The sequence below is a fragment of the Balaenoptera physalus genome, assembly GCF_965194825.1.
Source record: "Balaenoptera physalus genome assembly, chromosome: X".
Lineage (NCBI taxonomy): Eukaryota > Metazoa > Chordata > Mammalia > Artiodactyla > Balaenopteridae > Balaenoptera > Balaenoptera physalus.
The window spans coordinates 2,191,205-2,216,105 of record NC_138903.1 but is presented as its reverse complement, the minus strand read 5'-3'; the positions used below and the strand labels follow the sequence as shown (position 1 = coordinate 2,216,105).

Genomic DNA, 24,901 nt, shown 5'->3' with positions numbered 1-24,901 from the left:
CGGGGACTCCTCCCCGACCTGTGCGCTCTGCCCACGCTCCCGGGGACTCCTCCCCGACCTGTGCGCTCTGCCCACGCTCCCGGGGACTCCTCCTCGACCTGTGCGCTCTGCCCACGCTCCCGGGGACTCCTCCTCGACGTGTGCGCTCTGCCCACGCTCCCGGGGACTCCTCCCCGACCTGTGCGCTCTGCCCACGCTCCCGGGGACTCCTTCTTGACCAGTGCGCTCTGCCCACGCTCCCGGGGACTCCTCCTCGACCTGTGCGCTCTGCCCACGCTCCCGGGGACTCCTCCTCGACGTGTGCGCTCTGCCCACGCTCCCGGGGACTCCTCCTCGACCTGTGCTGCCTTATGTCCACGTTCCCGCTGCTTCCCTCTGTCCTGCTTTCTTTGGCGGCTGTGCTTTTTGCTGGTAGGTTTTGCAGACACTGAGTTTACTCTGGTTTTAATAAAACCGGGGCCTGTTCCATGCCTGTCTGATTCCCTGCAGGGCTGGTCCACAGCTTCCGGTTGGAAAGAAAGATGGAAAGAGGCCTTCTCCTGCATTGAGTGTGTGACCGACCAGCCGGGGGGGAATCTGTGCAAACCTGTCCATATTCGTCTCTCAGTCATCCGTCTCTTCATCATCTATCTGTGATCTGTCTGTCGTTTATATCTAGTTGTCGGCTGTTTAGCTATCATCTGTATCTGTCTGTCGTCTTTGTATATCTTCTTTATTGTATCTGTTATCAGCTCTGTCATCTATTTACATAACATACCTATATACCCTCTCTTGTCACCTGCTTATCATATCATATTTACCTATCATCTTGTTTGTCATTTATATCCATCATCTATCTACCTTTTTGTCTGTCTTACTATCTGTACGTATTTATCTCTAACTGTATATCTGTTATCTATCATCTATATGTCATCTATTCTATATATCTATCATCTGTCATCTATCCTACCATCTACCTATATCGATCTCTAACTCTCTGTATATTTATTTTTATCTGCCTATCATCTATTTATATCTACCTCTAACTGTATATCTATTAATTTTTAGCTATCTGCCTTTCTATCAATCATAGATCAATATCTGTCAATCAGATCAATATCTATCTGTCAGTCATAGATAAGTATCTATCAATCATAGATCAATATCTGTCAGTCATAGATCAATATCTGTCTATCATAGATCAATATCTATCAATCATAGATCAATATCTATCTCAGTCATAGATCAATATCTGTCTATCAATCATAGATCAATATCTATCAATCTATCTAATCTTTTCAATTTTCCATTGCTCTTTAGTCAAACACCTCTAGCAAATCCCATAGACCCAAATTTCTTCATATGCACCCTAGCCCAGGAAGTCCTAATTAAAGCAGAACGTTGAAATAAATGGCATGTACGGTCAATCCAGCAAGAAGGTATAGAAATTGTACATCTTTCTGCACCTGTATTCGATCAGCTTCCACACTCAAGCCAGCAGCATATCTTCCTTCCTGTACATTACTGACCACGGGAGGGCAGCCTTGCCCGAGGAGAATTGAATCCCGGCTCCCAGTGATGTTTAGCAGAATGGGGTTCATGTGTCCTCTGTTTTGTCTTTATTGTTAGGATAGACTATAATAGTACAGAATATAATAATGCGGAATATCGTTAGGAAAGACAGTGTTGGAATATACTATACTATTAGAACATAGTATTGATAGACTATAATAGAAAATTATTAAAATAGAGTAGGATAAAGTAGAATAGGGTAGAATTAGAATATAATATTAGGATATACTAGAATTATTATGAGGGTTATTATATAAACATAATTATTAGAATTCTAATAATTTAATATGCTGTTTTAATAGTAACTAAGATACTATTAGGATATAATATATTAAAATAATATTCTAATTACTATTGGGATGTAATATATTAAAATATTAGAATATTAGAAAATAGAATTCTATTTCAGTAGAATGTTAGCCATACAGTATTTCTAGTATTCTCAGAGAATATTAGGAATTCAGTAGAAAATAATGTAATTAGAATCTAGGTCCTATTATTAGAATAACTGGAGATTAATAACTCAAAGCCTCTCCTAACCCAGAACACCGTAAGCTGAACTTCGCATTTCATAAAAGGGAACTGTTTGTTCAGTCAGCATAGTTTTGTTTTCCACATTTCCAGTTAGTCAGGCTTGTCTGGGTGGTATTTTCAGAGCCATCCGTCCCTGCCCACACTGCACGCGCGGCTGACCCTGGGCTGTCCCTGAAGTCTGGCCAGCCTCCGCTCTCGCCTGGAGCAGCCCCACGTGTCCTCATGTCTCCTCCAGCTGCCCCTGCGCCTGCCTGTGACACCTTCCCCTGGCAGCCACTGCAGGGGTCCCTCCCCAGCACCAACCAGCCGCGTCCTTCTCCCTAGCAGCCCTCGAGGGGAAAGACCCGGAGCCCCTCATTATACGAGGCTCTGAGTCGGTCTGTACAAGGTCTGCCCACCCTAGACGGAGGCCTGGCCCCTCTCCCGGGATCGCAGGCCTTCCCGCTGTCCCTCCAGCACCCCGTGAGGCATTGCTGTTCCTCTCTCTGCCAGCCTCCTGAGGGCATCCCCCCGCCTGGTCCCTTCTGTTCCGGTCCTCACGATTCAGGCTCACCTGTAACCTGCCCTCAGAGCCCTCCTCCGCAGCTCCCACCCACGCTCTGCCCCGGCACCCCTTTCCGTTCTCTCTGGAGCGCCCAGTGGGTCTGAAACCATCTGGTTCCGTGTGTGAATTGCCCACGAGGTCACTGGATGGTGCAAGCTGCCCTTCTCACCCCCTTGAACCCAGACGCCTTTGGTGGCCAGTGGGAGGGAGTTATTACATAGACGGTGGAGATGGCCTTTTCTTCCAAGTCCCCGTCTCCCGCGTGCTTGTTGGATTTCCATTTTCTGTTTTGGCACCTTTAGCAAGATCAGACTAGACTCTGTCTTGTCTGTTTGCGTATTGCTTTCGTTGGTGGTTGAACTGTTTCATGAAGTACAAGAAGTACATTTGTTGGGTCCAACCAGCCGTGTGATTAGGTATGAGAGCATGTCATAACTGGGGTTTTATTTTTATCGAGTGAGAAATGTTTCGGTTGGATTGAAGAGAGGTGGCCCATTCGTGGGCTTTCCCAGGAGCACCAGCTCAGCCCTGATGTCTTTCATCATCTGCTCCTTTCATATCCACCCATGTGGAGAGTTCAGTCCCACACCTGTCTTTCAGGAAGGTGGAACTTGTCTGCATTTGGAGCTGCACCCATGTGGAACGTTAGCTGCGGTGCAGTGGTTCTCAAAACATTTCGGCCGCAGGACCCTAAATGTTTTCAATAACCATCTACCCTAAAAGTTACTCCCTTCCTAAAAGTTATGAAAACGCTCCTAAATGTTAGTATTGACCCCAAAGAGCTCTCATTGATGCAGGTTATATCTGTCAACGTTTACCACATTTGAAAATTAAATATATAAGTTTATACGTAAAAGCATTTGAAAATTAAATATATAAGTTTATACGTAAAAGCATATCTTATACATAAGGTGATAAACTAATGGTTAACATAAATCAAATTTTTAATGAAAAAAGTAACTATTTCCTAGTATTAAAAATATTTAGAGAAAAGAGTGACATTGTTTCACATGTTCATTAGTCTCTTATGTCCAGCTTAACTGCGGGCCACTGCGTTCTTCCCTTCTCTCACACTCTGTCTGGTGTGATTCGTTGTTTTGGTTGAGGTATATGACGAAAATGCAGCCATATTCAGATTTATAGTTAGAAAAAAGATGTCACAAAGCTCCTGAAAAGGCCTCGAGGAACCCGAGGATTCCCTGGGACCCCACTTTGAGAATCACGGCTGCCATGCCAAAGATAGGGTGCCCCGGGACTCTCTCTCACGCTACAGTCTGCCCCAGTGTTTCCTGGCCCAATACTTTGTTCTTGCCCCTTTTTCTGAGGAATCAGCACGGGCTCTAGGTGCGCGGGCTCAGTAGTTGTGGCACGTGGGCTCAGTAGTTGTGGCTCACAGGCTCAGTAGTTGTGGTGCACGGGCTTCAGTAGTTGTGGCACGTGGGCTCAGTAGTTGTGGCTCGCGGGCTCTAGAGTGCAGGCTCAGTAGTTGTGGCACACGGGCTTAGTTGCTCCGCGGCATGTGGGATCTTCCCGGACCAGGGCTCGAACCCGTGTCCCCTACATTGGCAGGTGGATTCTTAACCACTGTGCCACAAGGGAAGTCCAAAGCATGGAGTCTTAAGCACTGGACCACTGGGGACGTCCCAGGACCATCATTTTGTAACAGGGGTCTCTGGGGGTCTGATGAAGAACACGAGGTAGCAACAACGATGGCGCCTGTTTCTGGACAATCCACTTTTTTTACTGGAAGATTTAGGTAGGTCGAAGGTATCTATAAAAAGGATCACAGGTAGATGATGGAGAAAATGGCAAAATTGGCATGCATTTTTCCGACGAAATTCTGGAGCCTGCCTTCATGGGGAAGAGCAGGCTGTCCTTCTGACTACATCTCACCGTGGACAATGTGAAGGTGCATGTGACGCCCACTTCTGTATGATGGGCACCCGTTTATTAAGAATTGGAAGGATTCTGTTGGATTAAAGACAGATTTGAGGGCACTTTCTTGGGCTACTTTCCACACGCCGACTTCTCCAATAGGCCTTCTCCGTGCTTTTTCCTTCAGGCAAGATCTGTCAGTGCTCACTTATTATTGTTTTTTCCGCTCGTTAAACTACTGCTAACATACCTTTCCCATGATAGTGTCGTGTAATGCCAGCTACTCCAGAGTACTGCGTGTCATATTCTCCATGAACGTGGGTAGGTATGTATGACACATTTTCCCCTGGTCCCGTTTCTGAATGTGTATCTGTTTCCCCCAGTGAAATCATACAGCTGGATGTACTCAGACAGGGCCACCACCCAAGACAGGAATATGACTCCCCCAACCATTGTTAGAGGAAACTCCTGACGCACGCGAAGGGCTAGCTTGGGATTTATAAGCTTCAAGGCATTCACGGTTGGCGAGGGTTGGGTGTCTCCCGGCCTGGCTAGTTTCTCAATCCATGGAAGCTGGTAACTCTGGAAGCACAACTGGCCAGAGTAGTTGTAGTTATGAGACCATAACAGCCAGTGACCCCAAGAGGTACAGGTGTGGTCTTACGGACTCTGTGCTCCTATTCACGCCCAAGTGTAAAGCTGAGGAACGAAAGTATCACATAAGGAAAAAAGGCTATTTTATGCTGCACACAGCTGCATTTCTACATTTATTTAGAATATTCCATTTTTCTGAGGAACCTACCTCTTTTACTTCCACTTTCCCATTCATTTCTATTTTTGTACTTCATATTTCTGTTCTTTAGTTTTTAAATATTTTTCAACTCTCTCTTCTCTGTGATATATTTGTGTATTGGTTTCCTGGGGCGGCTGTAACAAATTTCCACAAACTGGGGCGTTTAAAACAGGAATTCATCCTCTTCCCGGTCCTGGAGACCAGACGTCGGAGGTCGAGGTGTCCCAGGGCCGCGCTCCCTCCAGGGGCTCCCGGGGAGGGTCCTTCCCGCCTCTTCCAGCTTCTGGGGGCTCCAGGCGTCCCTGGGCTTGTGGCCGCCTCCCTCCCGTCTCTGCTTTCATCTTCACAGGGCTTCTCCTCTGTGTCTGTGTCTCTCCTCTTCTGTGTCTTAGAAGGACCCTGTCATTGGATGTAGGGCCACCCTCCTCCAGGAGGACCTCATCTCAGACCCTTCACTGCATCACATCTGCAAAAACTCTGTTTCCGTATAATGTCCCATTTAAGGTCGTCAGGTTGAGGACGTGGATGTAACTTTGGAGGCCACCATTCCACCCACGATACACTGTTTCTCTTTAAAAAAAACATGAGTTGATTTGGAATCAACACGAGAATTATTTTTGATCATTGAGATTTGCCATCATCAATCAGACCATCATTTGAAAACTCCCCTTTATATTTCCATTGCTTATTCTACGGAATTAGAAGACCTCCTTCTAAAGAAACTAAATAGAGGTTATGCTTTTGAGTTGAAGGTCTTTGCCTTGAGCACTCTGAGGAAATATCAAAAGTATACCTTGTGCCCAGGGACATGTGGCTATCTAGTATATATTCAGTGGTTTACTTCTAGAGTTTCTTGGATTTTTCTTGGTCTTGGCAGTTGTAAGTATATTTCTTCTTTAGCTTCTGTCACGTTTTTTTGTTTTTCTATTTCCAGATATTAGAAAGGATAGGTCTGTTAGTTTCTATAACTGGACTATAGTCTTTAATTGTGGTAACATTGCTGCACATGATACATGAGTGTATGGCATGGCCGTGTGCCAGTACAACTTTACTGGCAAAAAGAGGCTGTGGGCCATCATTGGCCAACCCCTAGTGTAGATCTTTGTGCCTAAAATCGCAAACTGGAAACCAGCGTTGCTGTCACTCACCTCCCAAAGTAGGATGGAGGTGAATTCATCGACTATGGAGATTCACATATTGGCTTCTATAAAGTTATGAAGTACTTGAGCCAAAAAAATAGGATACAGTGTAACCTGTCCTCTTACATTTGGCCTGTGTACACTTATTGAGCACCTACTGTGTGCTACACACTCCCGTATGCAGGAAGGATACAAAGAGGTCCACTCATGGTCCAGTTGGGGAGACATTTTTAATGGCACCCTAGTGACCTCATAGTTGGTCAGATGGCCTCACGGTCATTGCCTTTTCTTTGCTGGCCCATCCTCTGTACTTGGGCTGCAGTGCTTCACGCTTGGCCTCTTGGAACCATCTCTTCGAAGCTCGTCTCGAGCCATCCATGGACTCCAGGGTGGGAGGAAAGAGCTGCCGTGAAATAAATTCTGTTCTGCCCTGGTCAGGCAGAAAGAGTCATCCTTACAAAGCAGGGATGTTTTCCACACTTGCTCGCCACTAAAAATAGATGTTTATGTTTCTAACAGGTTTCCTCCGTTTTTTGATGACAACGCATTTGGCATTTACCAAAAAATTCTTGCGGGCAAGATAGATTTCCCCAGACATTTGGACTTCAGTGTCAAGTAAGTAAACCGTTTCCCTCCTCATCGGGTGTGTTTATTTTTAAAGCATCTAAGAAACCCCAGTTACGGCATCTGCCGAGCGGGGTACCATCCTGTGTTATTCTCTATGCTGGGCTGAAGCTGTTTTGACCGGTCATTTTTTCCACCAAAAGGGAAAAGGTTTTCATGGCTCTGCTGGGATGACACTTCACCTTTTAATGACTCTCAGCCCTATTTTATACCGTTTGAAATAAACGACACTTACAATTAGCAAATAAAGGCATTTGTTATCATATTTAATAAGAGAGCCGTTTTGTTATTTGACAAGAAGGGTGTCCTTCCTCCCAGCTAGTGTTGTGGTTGGCACAAGTGTTGATGGCTTTAGCAGAGTTTAGCTTTTCTCTCCTGCTTAAATTATTTTCATTCTTAAAGTCCTTTTTCCTGCTAGAATTTTGAGTTACGCCCTCATTGTTTCAAGAACTTTTGCATTGCTTCAGTGTTAAACTTTGGGTGTGCATTTTTGTGGCAATGGGGGAAAAAACTAAATTTTTTAAAAGATAAGAATGCTTTAGGTTATCCGACGACCTTGCTCTGTGTGTCAGCTTTTAGCCATTTGCACCATTGTGAGTCCTAATTTCCAGTTGTTTTACCGTATTTCCCAGATACATTGATAGGTGCTCCAAACCCCTCCTGATCCCCAAATGGGGTTAATTGTGTTCAGTTGAGAACTAAACTCCTCTCTCTTTTTTCCTACATATTTTTAAAGTAACCTGTGGAAATTAAGTTCAGAGAAAACTTGTTTCATGACAGTGATCGGCTCCTGGGGCCACTGGCTGCATCTAGTTTTGTTTCTTAGAGATCAGTGTACTTACCTTAAATCGAGATTCTCAGTGTGATTCACAGATGGTGTTCCTCTTGGTTCGTGTGGGCTGGAGCTTGTGTCGTGTTTGACCCACCAGCTAGGTTTTAAAAGATTTTAGCAAGAAAAGGAGGCTCCAGTTAGACATAAATTATCCGGAAGGGGGACTTCTGTGTCATGAATGGTCCGACAGTAAGGTGACACGGGGAATACAGCACTCAAAAGTCTGTTGCTCTAGAAAGAAATGAAGAAATATGGTCTAGGATTTTCTCTCCCAGGCTCCAAATCCCAGCAGTGTTGAGTGACGTTGTTTCGAATGGATGGCAAAACACTTTAAAAATTGAGTTATAGGGGAGGGGTGGGGAGGGATGAGGAAGGGCAGGGGGAGGGTATTAAGAGAAGACAAAATAAAGAGAAAAAAATAAAGTTGAGTTGTAGATGTATCAACGATTGACCAATGATTTGATCAGATTAGCGCCTACTCACACCCATGGGCACTGCTAGTTGATGGCCCCTGTAGACTCCCTGGAATTCTCCTGGGTACACCTGGGACTTGTAAACACCCGCTGCACGTTGCCGGGACCTGCCCGCGATGGGTATGACTTCGCTGTTGCCGTGGGTGCACGTGCTCCAAGCAAGATAAGGATGAACTACCTCCTGTGCCCTCATAGTCTGCTTCCTTCTTTTGTGAACTTGTGATGGTCTTAGGCAACACAGAAGATCATCAGACTGAATCCCCTTCCTCTTTCAAGGAAGGACTTAAATTCTTCCAGGAGATGTTTCCCCAAGAGAAGCGGAGATCCATAAATCTTAGGTCACTTATTTGCTTATGTTAATATATGTATTTTCAATGGTTAAAATAGTCAGTTTTATTTCTATTTTACCACAATTTTTTTTATCCATTTTGTTTTATTGAAGTATAGTTGATTCACAATATTGTGTTAGTTTCCAGTGTACAGCAAAGTGATTTGGTTATACATATACACATATATTTATATACATATAAATTCTTTTTCACATTCTTTTCCATTATAGGTTATTACAAGATATTGAATATAATTCCCTATGCTATATAGTAGGTCCTCGTTGTTTATTTTATATATAGTCGTGTGTATCTGCTAATCCCAAACTCCTACTTTATCCCTCCCCCCACCCCCTTTCCCAGTAAGTTTGATTTCTGTGTCTGTGAGTGCACAGCATGTAGGATCTTAGTTCCCTGACCAGGGATTGAACTCATGCCCCCTGCATTGGAAGTGCAGAGCCCGCCCCACTGGAAGGGAAGTCCCTGTATCATTTTTTAGATTCCACATGTAAGTGCTCTCATATGGTATTTGTCTTTCTCTTCTGACTGACTTCACTTAGTATGATCATCTCTAGGTCCATCCGTGTTACTGCAGAGGGCACAATTTCATTCTTTTTTACACTCATGTTCATATATTGAGTGCGTTTCCAACGTTTTGTGAACAAGAAGATGGTATAGAAGGAGAACAAACCTAAGCATAATCTCCGTCTGGTCTCCTGCCAACTCCCCGTCTTTTTTGCATAGTTTACTTTCAAGAGAGAAGGAGCAGAGGCTGTTCTGGAATTCTTAGGGTTAGGTTTAGGGGTTGGGGTTAGGGTTAGGGTTAGGGATTAGGGTTAGGGGTTAGGTTTAGGGGTTGGGGTTAGGGTTAGGGTTAGGGATTAGGGTTAGGGGTTAGGTTTAGGGGTTGGGGTTAGGGTTGGGGTTAGGGATTAGGGTTAGGGGTTGGGGTTAGGGTTAGGGTTAGTTAGGGTTAGGGTTAGGGATTAGAGTTAGGGTTAGGGTTAGTTAGGGTTAGGGGTTAGGGTTAGGGATTAGGGTTAGGGTTAGATTTCACGCAGGCAGCTCCAGGCACTTCCTCTCACATCCCCAATGAGGGGGCTCAGCAAGGGCAGGAACCTGGGACCCTTTGCTGCCCTTGATGATGGCAGATCGTAGCTGAGTAAAATTTTACTTCTTCACGTTTTTGCCTAGATCTTCATGAGTTGGCTGAGAAGCTGAACCGTAAGGAGTCATTTCTTACCCAAATGACTGTCACCAAGTGACCCTGAGGGTAGAATTTTGACTGAAGTTTTTCAGGTCCTTTGTGGGTTCCTACAACCTCGGCATTGGGCCGTGTCGGCGTGTTGGCCTGGGCAAATGTCTCTTTGGATGAAGCTTAAGATTCCTTGCAGGAATATATATAATTGAAAAGGAAGTAAAAGCTTTGGGGCTTGGTGCCAACTTGGTATAGAACTCATATTTATTTACAGGTGTTTCTCTGTGTCTGAAAGTGGTCAAGGAGAAGCCAGCTGGCACCTGGGGAGTCAGTAGGATTCAGAATTTCAGCCTCGGTGAATCAAGGGCTTGCCAGTGGACTCACAGCCATTCCAGGATGGACGTGCCCACCTGTCACGTCTTGGATGCTTGCAGAGTTCCTACGTGGCTTTGCCATATCGGGTGGCCCCTTTTCCTTTGCACCTTTTGCCTTGAGGATCGAGCTGTTTTGCAAAGATCTAATTTTATATATTAAATAAGTCTTTGATTTTCTTGTAATCCTGGGACAGGCAGCTTTAAGGATATGCACTCATAGGGCTGAGGGTGCTGTAAATAATAGGGAAAAAGAAGAAAAAACACATGGATTTGGGGATGTTTTGGGAGTGTGGTGTTTGGTGACCTTGTTTTTTTTGGTTTGTTTCTTTGGTATGTGAAAGTAATGAAGGGGAAACTCACTAAGTACGGGAAAGGTACCTTAATTTCTCAGCGCTCTTGTATCCCTCTGCCTTGCGCAAGAGTAAATTTCCTCTGTTTTCGATGGACACATCACAATCCTAGCCTTAAGGCTCAATCCTAGCCTTAGGTGAGCCAGTGTTCTCGGGTTTTCTCTTTGAGATGGATTTGGGGAAACGTCTAGAAGGACTCCAGTTCTACTTAAGGATACACAGTGTTGGGACACTCTGTGTTACAGTTATGCCTTGACAGAGTTTGACATCAGTAGGAACCTGGGAGATTTCACAGTCCAGATGTGAGGAGCCCTGGGTCCCTGGTCCCTCATATTTATCACCTGACGCACCTGAGCCTCCTTAGCTGGTCACAGCGCCCGGGGCGTAGCTGGAGGCTGGGTTTGTGCTGCTCACCCCGGGGCATCGTTGGATTCAGGAAAGCTGAGATGCTTAAAGCTGTGTCGGGGGTTTTTGATTGTCCTGGAAAACATCCTTATATGCTTGAAGTCCCTGGATATTATTATACACAGCATACTCAGCGTATTAGATACTTTAACACACACATTATATACTTTTTACTTCCTTAACTGTTACTCTGAGAACTAGCCCATTTTCTGGAAGTCTTGAAAACCATCTCCAGTTTCCCATCTTAATTGACCGTCCTGCTGTATTCTGATACTGTCTGCTATTTATTTATTTATTTTTAAACAAGATTATTTATTTATTTATTTATTTAATTTATCTTTGGCTGTGTCGGGTCTTAGTTGCGTCACGCGGGATCTTTGTCGAGGCATGCGGGATCCTTTGTTGCAGTGCGTGGGGTCTTCGTTGCAGCGTGCAGGCGTCTCTCTAGTTGTGGCGTGCGGGTTTTCTCTTCTCTAATTGTGGCATGCAGGCTCCAGGGCGCGTGGGCTCTGTAGCTGTAGCGCGCGGCTTCCAAAGCACGTAGCCTCTCTAGTTGAGGCGTGCGAGCTCAGTAGTTGTAGCACACAGGCTTAGTTGCTCCGCGGCACGTGGGATCTTAGTTCCCTGACCAGGGATCAAACCCGTGTCCCCTTCATTGGAAAGTGGATTCTTTACCACTGGACCTCCAGGGAAGTCCCCCCATCTGCTCTTTAGAGGGAGGATCTAAGTGAACCAGCACACACGAACGGGATCCAATAAGTTTACGTGCTTACGGGAAGGCAGGGATGGCCAGACAAGAATCCCACAGGTAAGCAGACCCACAGGGCAAAGCGAGACCATCGATTTTGGTAAAAGCACATGTCGTGCAGTCGGCAGGGATGGCCTGACTCGTATATTTGAAATGAAGCCTCACCATCCCCAGGGCAGGCACATTTTCTCTTGCTGCTGGTCACGTTCAAAGGCTATTCTTCTCTACGGTATTTAATCAACCTCTTCCCCTCAGCTAGATCCCTCTCGCAACTCTGCGTCGCAGAAATTATTTAGGAACGCACAATGGTTAGAAAGAAGCGTTAGAAAGCGTTCAGCCGGTGTGAACCATTGCTCCAGTGTCCACGTTGTACGGTCTGGATTTTATTGCTGTTGACCTGCTGTGTTTGCATGGGTCCGTATCAACATGTCTTGTGTTTTTGTCTCCTTCTCCCAAACAGAGACCTCATTAAGAAATTGCTTGTTGTCGACAGAACAAGGAGATTGGGAAACATGAAGGTGAGTGTTTCCGTCCGTATACATTAAGTGGTATGCGTTATAAGTGCCTGTCATTTGACTTCACACTCTTCAACAAAGGCAGAACGTTCATACTCAGTCATTGGTCAAATTCCAAATCTGGGTTTCTGGGGCATGCAGAATCAAACTGGGTCTACACCCCATCTCCTTGTCTCTCCAAAGGAGCCAGTGACTCAACAGTGATCTATAGGTTACGGATCATGACTTTATTTACTTTTATATTTGTAAACAACATTATCGAGGTCTAATTCACATACCATCCAGTTTACCCGTTTAAAGCGGACAGTCCGATGGCTTGTAATGTATTTGCAAAATTGTGCAACCATCACCACAGTTTTAAAGACAATGCTCATCCCTTCCAAAAGAAACCCGTATCCTGTAGCTATCACCTCTCCATCCTTCTGTCCCTCCTGGAGGTAGGCAACCACTAGGCTACTTTCTGTCTCTATAGATTGTCCTATTCTGAGCTTTCATGAAAGTGGAATCATGCAAAACATGACCTTCTGTGTCAGCTTCTCTCACTGAGCATCGTGTGTTCAAGGTCCATCCACGTGGCAGCCTGTGTCAGAGCTTCACTCCTTTTCATGGCTGCATAATATTCCACTGTGTAGATGGCCCCCATGCTGTTTGTCCATCCATCCACCCATCCATCCATCCATCCATGGACACTTGGGCTGTTTCCACTTTTTGGCTGTTAGGAATAGTGCTGCTATAAACATGCATGTGCAGGTTTGTATGTGAATTAATCATCATTTTAAAAGTTGTACACCATGTGCGATTTTGTCAAACTTTTCATCTGGAGGGAAATATGTGTAAGGAACTGACTTGTATAAACTATGATATTGTATATGCCCGTCTTGGTTCTGTTTTGGCACTGCTGAATTTGAGACAAACCAGGGACATCTTCTTAGCTGTTTCTAGCTCTGGACGTCCGTGGATAAACTTAGACATGGACCAGTGCATTGACCCTGTCAGTTGCAGTCTTGAGGGACAAAGTAGACCTGTGTGTGAGACTTGAACCCCGCAGATCTCTTCGGGCCCTCTGCTTATGTGGGTGTGTTCATTTCCTGGGGCGGCTGTAACAAAGGACCACAAACCGTGAGCTTAAAACCACAGGCATCCATCCTCCCCCATCCTGGAGACCAGACGTCTGAGGTCGAGGTGTCCCAGGGCTGAGCTCCCTCCAGAGGCTCCAGGGGAGGGTCCTTCCCACCTCTTCCAGCTTCTGGGGGCTCCAGGCGTCCCTGGGCTTGTGGCCACCTCCCTCCCGTCTCTGCCTCTGTCTTCCTGGGGCTTCTCCTCTGTATCTGGGTCTCTCCTCTTCTGTCTCTTGTAAGGACGCTGTCATTGCATTTAGGGTCCACCCCAATGACTTCCTCCTGACGTGTTTACATCTACAGAAACCTTGTTTCCAAATAAAGTTACATTCACAGGTGCTGAGGATTAGGACCTCAACATGTCCTTTCGTGGGGAGCACAGTTCCATCCATAACTAGTTAAATTGGTTGGCTAGTTAAGGCTACTCACGGACATTGGCTCAAGTGTTCAGGTCCTTAAGGAGGGGAGTAAACGCTAAGTGGTTGGATATCACTGGTGAAAGGAACAAATCTGTGAAACAGGGTAGTTGTTCATCCAATACCTGGCTGGTTTTCTCCTCCTGGTGCTCCTTCGTTTGGAGTGTTTCTCTTTTTTCTTCCAAAACAGACCATTGTGTTTAACTCCTGCATCCTCTGTGGACACTGCTCTGTCCTCCACACTTGGAAAGTTTCTAGCACTTACTTTCTTTTTCACTTCTTTGTCTATTTGTTGTATCTGTCTATCATCTATGTCTATCTATATATCTATCAGTGATATTCCATCATCAATCTACCAACATATCCATCATCTATCAATCATCTATCTAGATACCTCATCTATCTATCAATTATCAATTTATCTATCATCTATCTACCTATGTATCTATCACCTATCATCTGTCTGTCTGTTATCTTCCATCATCTGTCTGTCTGTTATCTATTGAACACCTATCTACCTAACTTTCATCTATCATCTATAAATGTATCTATCAGTGATCTATCTAAATAGCTCATCATCTGTCATCTACCATCATCTATATCTGTCTCTCTGTCATCTATCCAGATATCATAATACCTTAGTATCCATACCGAGTTTGAACTTTTAGGGAGTAAACCTTCAGTCTTATTTACCTTCTCTCAGCATCCCTCAAGGTAACACTCATCAGGTGTCATTATTTGACTTACATATGGATGGAAAGAAATAGGAAAAGAAAAAGAGTTTTCAGAATAATAGGACTGGAGAAAAGTAGAAAACATTGACATCCCCGTCTCCTTCCTCTTGGAGATATGGTTACAGAGAATTTTCTCTTTTGAGGATAAATCATTTAAAACTTTAAAAAATATGAACTGGTACACGTTTTAAAAAGTTAACTTCAGATGCACTGGCTCCTGTGTCACAGACTTCACATGTTTCTGTCTTATACCTTCACACATTTAATTGATGAAAAAGTTGCTACAAGTGTCGTAAAAAAGGAGAAGAAGGGTGCAGCTGAAGGCTGAGAACTTGGAAGGGATTTTCAGAGGTCCTGGTGCTGGTGGTGTCTCCCGTCCAGCTATTGACACCACAGCTGAGGATGAACTAGACAGACCTTAGTACACATTGGTTTTTGTGTTGTTGTTTTTTTTTAAATTTTTTTTGGAGTAGAGTTGATTTACAATGTTGTGTTAGTTTTAGTTGTACGGCAAAGTGAGTACATATGCATGTATCCACTCTTTTTTAGATTCTATTCCCATATAGGTTATTACAGAGTATAGAGTAGCATTCCCTGTGCTGTACACGTTGTTAATTGAGAGGCAACATTGGGTAGCTGTTAAAATCTCTGAAGTCTGACATCCTCAGTTTGAGTTACAGACTTACTCGCTGGGCAATACAGAGCAAATGATATCATTTAATGAATCTCAGTTTATACGTTTCTAAAATGAGCGTAATTTCACCTGAGGAAACTGTCAAGATGAAAACAGGTGTCAAACTCAGACCTGACCGTGTGTCAGTCTAATTTTATGTCAGGAGGCTGAACCGTAATTATACTTCAGTCTTTGTGGTCCAGAGCAGTATACACATGGACCTCGTGACTGGATTTCTTTCTACGATGAAGGAAAGCAAATGAAACTCAAATGCCTTCATCTGTAGTTTTCCCTAATAGCTCACACTCTGGGGAGAGTGATTCAAAACATAGCAAACTCTTGTTTTTCTCTGTAGGGAATCGTGTAGAGATTCTTTTGGAATATTTTCTTTGCTATCCTGTCAACCTTCTGTTCACTGATGATGCGTGTTTCTTTTGAAGAATGGAGCAGAAGACGTGAAACGGCATCGGTGGTTCCGGACCACAGACTGGGAGGCTGTCCCAGCAAGGAAACTGAAGGTACAACATATGTATATGGGCAGTTTGTACCTGGGCAGCCTGGAGCTCTCCTGGACACTCATTTACTCAGGATGGACACATAATGAATTGATTCGACACAAGCAACCATCCCACATCGTTAATAAGCCAGGTTCCCTATTCAGGGGAGAGCTCAGGTAAAGAGTCACCTAATGGGGTGTTAAGACCCTGGCTTTTTTGCAGTTGGATTTTTGGAGAACTGGCTCCATCCCTCCCTAGCTCTGAGACTATGATGAATGTCATCTGTTCCCTTTCTAAGGGGGAATAACACAGGTAGGACGTATGTCTCGTACTTATGGACGGATGTGGCACAGTGATGGTGGTGGATGAGATGGAAAGTATTCTGAGGCTCATCTTTCTTTGAACTGAATATGTTATTGACGGGTATCCTCAATAGCAATGTTTTCAACGTTGCACTTGGGCGCCAGTGGAGAGACTTAAAAAATGCTAATGCCTGGCCCCCAGCCCAGACTCTAGGGGTGGAGCTGATATTCATTTTGTTCAAGGTTTTAACTTTTATGTATTTTATTCTATTACACTGACTTACAAAATTGCCTAGGTAATATATTCGCATTGTTCAAAAACCAAATCAATATTAATATGCGTACATGGCCAGGCTGTCCCCTCCCAGCTGGCTGTAGGTAACCACTTTTATTAGATTTTTCTGTGTATCCTTTAAAAGTTTCTTTAGGTTAATGTGAACCCAGGTGGATATACATATTCTTATTTTCTCCCTTTTTAAAAAAAAGTATTTGTTTTTATTTATTTATTTATTGGGCTGCGTTGGGTCTTTAGTTGTGGCATGCAGGCTCTCTAGTTGTGGTGCGAGGGCTCCAGAGCACTCGGGCTCAGTAGTTGTGGCACACGGGCTCTCTAGTTGTGGCACGCAGGCTCTAGAGCACACAGGCTTAGTTGCCCCGCGGCATGTGGGATCTTAGTTCCCTGACCAGGGCTCGAACCCGTGTTCCCTGCATTGGAAGGCGGATTCTTAGCCACTGGACCACCAGGGAAGTCCTTCTCCCTTTTTTAAAAACATTAAACCTACAGTTATGCATGCACTATTCTAATTTTGCTTTTTTCATTTAACGATATAACCTCGAGATCTTCCCATATGCCTGAATAGCTTTCTCGTTCTTTTTAAACCGCATGGAGCTCCTTTACATGTCTCTACCATCGTTTACTTAACCAGACCTCAACTGACAGACACTTATGCCAATTCCAGTCTCCTACAAGGAATAATTTCATACATTTCTTTTGTGTTGAAGATGAATTTCCAGACGTGAGATCCTTGGGTCAGAGGGTAAATGGCGTTTGAAATCTTGGTACTTTTGCAACATACTTCTCTGTAGAAATGGCATCCTTTTGTGCTCCCAGGGGACTTGTTTTGAAAAATGCCTCTTTCCCCCCAGCTCAAGAGTGGTGAGTTATACAACTTCTGCAGTTTTGCCTAACTGATGGTTAAAAAGAGGTATCTCTGTGTAACTGTATTTTTATAACTTTTTAAAAGTTCATCAAGTGATTCCAAACATGCCACCCAGATAGAGATGCTCCCCTGAAGCCATTGACTGGGCTGGAAGGTTTCTGAAAGCCAGAATCATGCACTTTCTGTCCACGTGGTGCCTGGTTTATAGAAATAGCTCATTTATTGAATGCAATGAGAACGAATGAAGGAAAAGTGACCCTTAAACTTACTCTGTGACTTTTAAAATCTTTGTAAATCCTTAACCTCTTTTATGGAGCCAACCTAAGATCTGTTCACGCGTGGGTTGGCCCATTTGGGGATGGGGGTTGTCTGCTGTGCGTATAAAGCGTGAACCTCACTAATTAGGCTTTCTGGCATGGAACTTCTGAGTCAGATGAGGAACGTGGCACCTTCACCTGAAGTTCCTTGATGTTTCTGAGATGCTGACCACTCAGTACTCTTTGCATTTTGATACAGTCAACGAAATATACAAGTGACAAGAGGGTTTTCTTTTCTTTTTTTTTTTACATGAATAATTTTTAATTTACTTGACTCATTTCTGTGTCCACATAGCAGTTAAAATGTTCCCCCTGGGATCCACGTATGAGCCCATGCTCTGTCAGGATTCTCCAGCTGCATCTGCTTTGCTGTGGTCTGTTAGGAAGCACGGAACTTTGGGACAAGGACATATCTAGGTCCTTGTCCTGGGCTTGACTTGAGGATTCTAGCATCACTGAACCTCAAGTGTCTTGTGAAACATCCAGGTTAGGATGCATCCTGCAGAGGACGGGGGAGAGGGGTGGTGTTCACCACGTGTGTTAAAGGCTCTGGACAAAGCATAACAGTTTCATAGGATTAGAGAAAACTAGTTGGTGTCTGTGTGCGTTACAGAATCTTGGAGTTGGACGTATGCAGGAATCAGCAAAGTACAACCTGTGGGCCAAATCTGGCCCCTTGCTTGTTTTTATAAATAAAGTTTTATTGGCACATAGCCACATCCATTTGTTTACAGATTGTCGATGGCTGCTTTCCCACTGCCATGGCAGCACTGAGTAGTCACAACAGAAGTTGCATGGCCTGAAAAACAAAATGTTTTACTAACTGGCCCTTAATGGGAAAAGTTTGCTGACCCTCTTCTCATTCCCAATGCCTTCATTTTTATCAACGCAGGATTGCGGTTTGGCCTCTGAGACAATAAAACCCAAATCTGGAGCTCTTTCCATCTTTCTGGAATTTTCCAAAGTGTGGCCACAGGGCCAGCTACATCAGAATGTCCCTGACCTGGGAATCTGAATTTAACAAGCAGTCCAGGTGGTCCTCAATTCTAGAATTTAAGAAGCAAGTGCTGGGTACCTTCCTTCCTCCCTAAATTCTTCAAACTGTGTAAGCATTCATCAATCTGATAGTTGACACCTCACTTGCAATATCTTAATTCCAAGCTTTTCCTGTTCATAAACAAAGAAAAGCAGCTCTGTTGTTTTCCAGTTCTTTTTACATTTTCACATAAAGCTGTAGACATAGAGGGATGTATGGGTAGACCTCGGAGATACTGTAAGCTTGGTTCCAGAGCACCGCAATAAAGCAAGTCACACTAATTTTTTCGTTTCGCAGCACATATAAAAGTTATGTATAGGGAATTCCCTGGTGGTCCATTGGTTAGGACTCTGTGCTTTCACTACCAAGGGTGAGGGTTCGATCCCTGATCCGGGAACTAAGATTCCCGCAAACCAAGGCGTGGCCAAAAATTTTTTAAAAAAAAGAAAAGAAACATTAAGTTATGTACAATATATACTATCCTGTAGTCTATTAAGCATACAGTCACACTATGTCTAAAAAAGTGTCTGTACCTTAATTCAAAAATACAAAACAAAACAAAACAAAAAAACACAATTTCAGTAGTAACGTCAAAGATCACTGGTTACAGATCAACATAACAAATATCATCATAGTGGAAAAGTTTGAACAGTGAGAATTGTCAAAATGCGACACAGACGGGAAGTGAGCCAGTGCGGTTGGAAAAAGGATCCCAGCAGACTTGCTCAGGGTAGGGTTGCTGCAGGGCGTCCATTTGTAAAAGCACAGTCTGTGCAAAGTGCACTAACGTGCGCTGAGCGTAGTAACATCCCGGCGCGCTGTTCCTCCGTAACACGGTGTTGTGTCCTGTTGTTCCCCAGCCTCCCATCGTGCCCAAAGTGTGCAGCGAGGGCGACACCTCCAACTTCGAAGCTTATCCCGAGAATGACTGGAGCGTGGCCCCTCCCGTGTCACAGAAAGATCTGGAAGTCTTCAAGAACTTCTGAGCGTGGGCTCCCCACCTGGAAGGTATAGCTTTTTTTTTTTTTTTTTTTTTTTTTAATATCAAGGCATCTCTTATTTCATTCATTAATTTTATCAGTTGAATTCTGTTTCTTTCTTTTTTTTTTTTACATACACATGTATCTTTTCTTTTTCAAATTCTTTTCCCATTTAGGTTGTTACATACTATTGTGCCCAGTTCCCTGTGCTCTACAGTAGGTCCTTGTTGGTTGAACTGATTTACAAAACAGAAACAGACTCAGAGAACGAACTTATGGTTACGAGGCGGGGAGGGTCGGGGGGAGGGATACACTGGTAGTTCGGGATCGATACATACACACTGCTGTATTAGAATGGATAACCGACAAGGTGTATCTTTATCTTTAGTAGTTAAAAATCAGCGAGGTTGACAGAACCTCATGTGCAGGAGGTCTTGCCTAGACCGAGTGGGGCTTCTCTCCCCCGTTCGGGCACGAGCGATAGAGCAGAACCAGCCTGAGGCCTTTCCAGGGCAGCAGAAGGCACAGCCGGTGTGTGTGGGCCGCACGGCCAGAGCACCGGCCTCACCACCAGCATCTCACGCTCCGGACCCACCTGCCGGGGCAGGATCTGTACCAGTAAATAAGGCTCCTGGGAGACGGGTGCGCCTGCACATTGGAGAAGCCTAGCTCCTGTGCCTCCTTCCTGGAATCCCCGAGGTCCAGACCACAGTACTTCCCAAGTATTTTCAGAAGGGCTCTTGGGTCTCTTTTTGTTAAAAAAGGAACACCTCGTAGGAAATTTGCTAAAGTTAATTTGAGATGTAAAAGAAATGATTTTGAGTCTCTTATGTCCACGAACCTTTGAAGGTCTCTGACGACTTTGAAGGTCTAGTTTATTTAGTTAGTTATTGAATTAGTTTAATTGCGTTTTATTTTTCTCCCCGGTATCTAGGGGTTGGTTTTTATTTTTTTAATTTTTATTTTTTATTGAAGTATAGTTGATTTGCAGTATTGTGTTAGTTTCAGGTGTAGCAAAGTGATTCCGTTGTATATGTGTATAAATTTTTTTCAGATTGTTTTCCATTGTAGGTTTTTACAATACATTGAGTATAGTTCCCTGTGCTATACGGTAGGTCCTTGTTGTTTATCTATTTTATACATAGTAATGTGAATCTGTTCATCCCAAACTCCTAATATATTCCCTCCCCATTTTTCCCCTTTGGTAACCATAAGTTTGTTTTCTGTGTCTGTGAGTCTGTTTCCATTTTGTAAATAAGTTCATTTGTATCACTATTTTTCTAGATTTATAGTGGAATTATTTTTAATGTACTTTGGCCAATGGCAGGGGCAGTATTTGATGACATTCTTGATGAACCTTTGGAAGTCAGGAGATCATTTCATGATCACATTGCTTTCTATTTATTCAACCAGTTTGCATTTACCTCTTCTAAAAGCCAGACACATTCATATTTGAATCTATCTCAGTAATTTTACCGGCTGGTATTTTCCGCTGAGCAATTAGGTGTGATGATTCTATGCGAGAAGATATTCTTTCATGAAGCGAAATCTAATCCCATAGGTGAGACCCAAGTTCAGCTTCATTACAGGATTCCGGAGCTATGTTCTGGAGCTGTGTGACTTAATCATGCATCTTTGTGTGGATTACTGCTTTTCAGCAGGTGGAGATGGATGTGAAGACAGCTGGCAGGGGACCTCTCACCTCCCTGTGCCTTGTAGCTTTCTGCATCATAAAATGTTTTATCTGGTTGTATAATCCTACAGCAATGCACGTTGAAACTAGGATCTGGTTTTGCTTGAGTGATGAATCTCCTTTCTCAGCGTGGATGAGGAGGGGCTAGTTCTGTGGATGTCAGCACCATAGAACCTTAAAAACCCACCTTTAAAATACTGTTCCATGTCTCTTGTTAGGCATCTTCTCTCCTTAGAATTCAGGCTTGTGGGTCTTTGCAGTAAGAATTCCAAAGGGAAGTTTGGTTTCTTTCGTGCTATTATTGTTGTTGTTGTTCTTAGGATGACAAACTTTACCCAGGTGTTTAAAAACTAACAAAATCCTTTGTCTAATTTCACGCCAGCAACAGGGTGATTTGAGCCTGCCTGGGACAGATGGCTGCCCCCAGGCAGACCTGAAGAAGCATCTTCTTAATGGGATAAGGACTTTTCCACATTTATATACACCCGGATGTATATAAAGAGATTGCAGAGCCATTGACGTTTGTGGACCTAGAATTATTTAAGCAACTGGAAATCGACTGCACAGTAGGACATTTTGAAAAAATGTTTGGTTGTAGATTTTATCTTCTTTTTAGGCTTGTGTTCCTACTGGGATATCCTGGGGGGTTTTTTCTCGTAGACTTTATAAGTTTGAGCTGAACTTGTTCAGATACAACCACAGATTGTGTGTTTGTGCCTGTGCGTGTGTGTGTGTGTGTATAAAAAGGACGGTGTGCCTGGAGCAGGGAAATTGTGCAGTGAAGTAAATGTTCCTACTTTGCAGAGCCTATGGTGTTTATGTTTCAGATTTTTTTTTCAAGAATCTATTCTCTTGGGGACAAATTTTAAAAGTATGACATGTGCATTTTTTATCATCTCATATGCATTTTATGGTTATATGTGAAGAAAATATCATACGACGGTCTATATCCAATGTCTTCAATGCTTTGTGTCTGGTAGCCTTGGGTCATGAATCCAGGATGACAGGGAAGGAGATGTGGGTTTGAACTTTAGTGCAAGACTAGCCATTGACCATGAATGTTATTCAAGGAATTTTCTCTATTGCATTAAAAAATTTCATCCTCTGTAGGGGGATGGCTATCTATTAATATTCCAGGTTAAATCCGTGGACCAAAACGCATCTCCCAAAGCAAACTAGTAGCTTTCTGTATTGGCTCAATGAACTTATGCAAATGTTTTCTTTTCCCTTTGGTTTTAGGAAAAGTAAGAAACAAAAAGATACGATGGAAGTGTTTGAACCTCCCTCGTTTCCGCTTAGTTTCACTTCTTCTTGTCAATGTTCAGTCCATCTGGTTTCATAGACCTGGTGGGCTTGTGCAGAATAACCATTGCGTGAGATTTGTTTCTCTTTGGACGTGATGGTGAGGGTCCCCTGAGGCGTGCTGTGCTGTGCCTTCCCCTTAGCACTGATCATGAAAGCCAGGTGTTGAGTGGGTCGCCATGAGTGTTGCTGTTTAAATATGGGTCTTTCCAGAAGCAGTGCCTGGGCAGAGGTCCTTGGTGTCTGTCTCGTCCCTCATGCATTTCCTTCTCTACTCGCTGCTTCTGCTTTCTGATTCTAAACTTTGCCGTGAAAACCTAAAGGCGCCGCCCATATTCTGTTGGCTGTGACTCAGCTGGAAACACAGCATTGCTCAAACCTGTTATGCATCCGATCATAGGGCCCAACCATGGCCTTCTCCATGGAGGTCTGTGCATTTAAGAAGTAGGTTCCAGAGCCTTCAGTGGCTGCAGGGATGTACCCAGTAGATCTCTGAGATCTCCTCTCCTGCATCCTCCCTTTTCCTGCCAAGAAAGGTCCAGGTCCTTGGGCAGCCGGCATGGGGCAGAGTATGCCCCACAGGTGTGTTGGTGTCAAGTGTTGGGTGCCCCCCGAGCTCTCAGCCCCCTCCCAGGCCTCTGCAGCTTATGTGTTCTTGGGTTACCTGGCAGGTTCTTTGCCATTAACACTTTTTCCTGTGCTGGGCCAGGAAGGCTTTTCTTCCTATAGCCCTTGCCTACCTCTCTCTTCTGCAGGCACATCTGGGGGTGTGGAGAGCTGCCATTTGCAAAAAATCATACATTTTTTTTACCGTAGCAAAAATGTCAAAGGAGATGTAGTCACCTATCAGATTTGGCCAGTTTCCACTCACGAATCCAAAGACAAGGGCTGTGTGTATTTGAAGGTGACATGAAGGCAACTTACACCTATAAAAGCTTTAAATTGAAGGCACTAAATCACCGCCTTCTCATAAATGACCTCGTCTTCAAATAGAAACCAACTCCATAGGTGAGAGTGAGTCCAAAATTTAGTAAAATAAACCCTTGACAATGAGTAGCTCAATAAAAATTTATTTTCCAAGGGTGCGCTTGGATAAATGTTCCCACAGAACTGTATTTTCAGTCTGTACTTTGCAGGCACCGTGCTCTTTGGATGAAGCCATGGGCCAACAGGGGCTAAAATTTTACCACGTAATTCCTGCACTGTTTCATCGTTGAATGTCAGAAGGTTAAATCAGCAAAGCAAACCTGCACGGAGATGTAGACCCACGAGGAAAAACATGTCTCGTGTCTTCTGACTATAAAAACAAACAATTATTATTTGGAGCCTTATGCTTAAAAAAATACAAAATAAATGAAACGCCTTTCTGGAACACAGTGCAAAATTGTACATAGACACGCTCCCTATGCGTATTTTTTTGGGTTCGCTCTTCATGTCCAGGATTTAATTTATGAGACGAAAATAGTACAAGAATGCATGAAAACACATTGCCTTAATTTTGAACAAATATGCAGGGAAAACAAAAGTTCAAATGCGTTGATGATTTGGTTCTTTAAAAACGTTGTCATTGACCATCAGCCGTGCAAAACCTTGAAAATGAAGAGGAATTCCAGGAGTACCAGATGGTGTTTGTCTCACCTTCCAGACCCTCATGCCCATTTAATTATACAAAGCGCTACCTGCCGGTGGCCAGGGCCTAAATTAAATGGTCTGACGTAATGCAAAGATGGGTGTGATCAAAATGAGTCTTAAGCACATGGCACGCACGCTCCCTACGTGTGACCGAAAAATAGTTCACTCCCTGGAGGCCTTCTGCCTTGTTCACGTATCGGATCAAAAATAATCAGGGTGCAGAGTTTTGAAGGAAATTCATATCCATCAGCACAACCTTCAGAGCCGGAAAAGGACAGATTTATTTTTGTTTTCTGCAGTTTGACAAGTTGGTAAATGACAATGCTATTTAAAAAGTCTTCGGGAAACATGTATTGCAAGAGGTGGATTGAGGTGGGTCTTGTTTTCCTAAGGGGATTGTCGCCAGCCTGCTTTGATAGGCATCTGTGAAGCTGAGAAGGAGATAAAATCACAGCTGATCATAGGGCATAATGTTCATGGTCACAGAAGTTGGAATCCCACTCAGCAGAAATGTATCGTTTGCTAGCAATGGAAAAGTCGTGATTTATGCTCTCCACATGTCAAAATATACAAAAGAAACTCCAGTAACCAGGTAACAGGTGTCCACGTCACACCATCACGTTGCTTTAAAACGCCACCTCCTGTTCCTTCTCCTGGGGCAGCTGCACCATCAGCTGTTTATAAATGTCTTGTGCAGTGTTTGGTTTCCTTCTGTCCGTCTCTACGTCGGGACTAACCTGCTGCCAGCCATGGCGTCACC

At 43.9% G+C, this 24,901-nt stretch overlaps 1 protein-coding gene across 2 annotated transcripts in view; it reads left to right on the top strand.

The window, feature by feature from the left end:
• Positions 1-22,314, top strand: part of LOC309652458 (cAMP-dependent protein kinase catalytic subunit PRKX) — an 87,744-nt gene extending 65,430 nt beyond the window's left edge. For both annotated transcript variants that reach the window (XM_082446287.1, XM_082446286.1), the window contains 5 exons: positions 6,956-7,051; positions 12,227-12,284; positions 15,663-15,740; positions 19,395-19,542; positions 21,590-22,314. In XM_082446287.1, coding sequence (XP_082302413.1) covers positions 6,956-7,051; positions 12,227-12,284; positions 15,663-15,740; positions 19,395-19,520 — 358 coding nt within the window. In that variant the 3' untranslated portion in view covers positions 19,521-19,542; positions 21,590-22,314. The remainder of the gene's footprint in view (positions 1-6,955; positions 7,052-12,226; positions 12,285-15,662; positions 15,741-19,394; positions 19,543-21,589) is intronic.
• Positions 22,315-24,901: the final 2,587 nt, after the last annotated feature.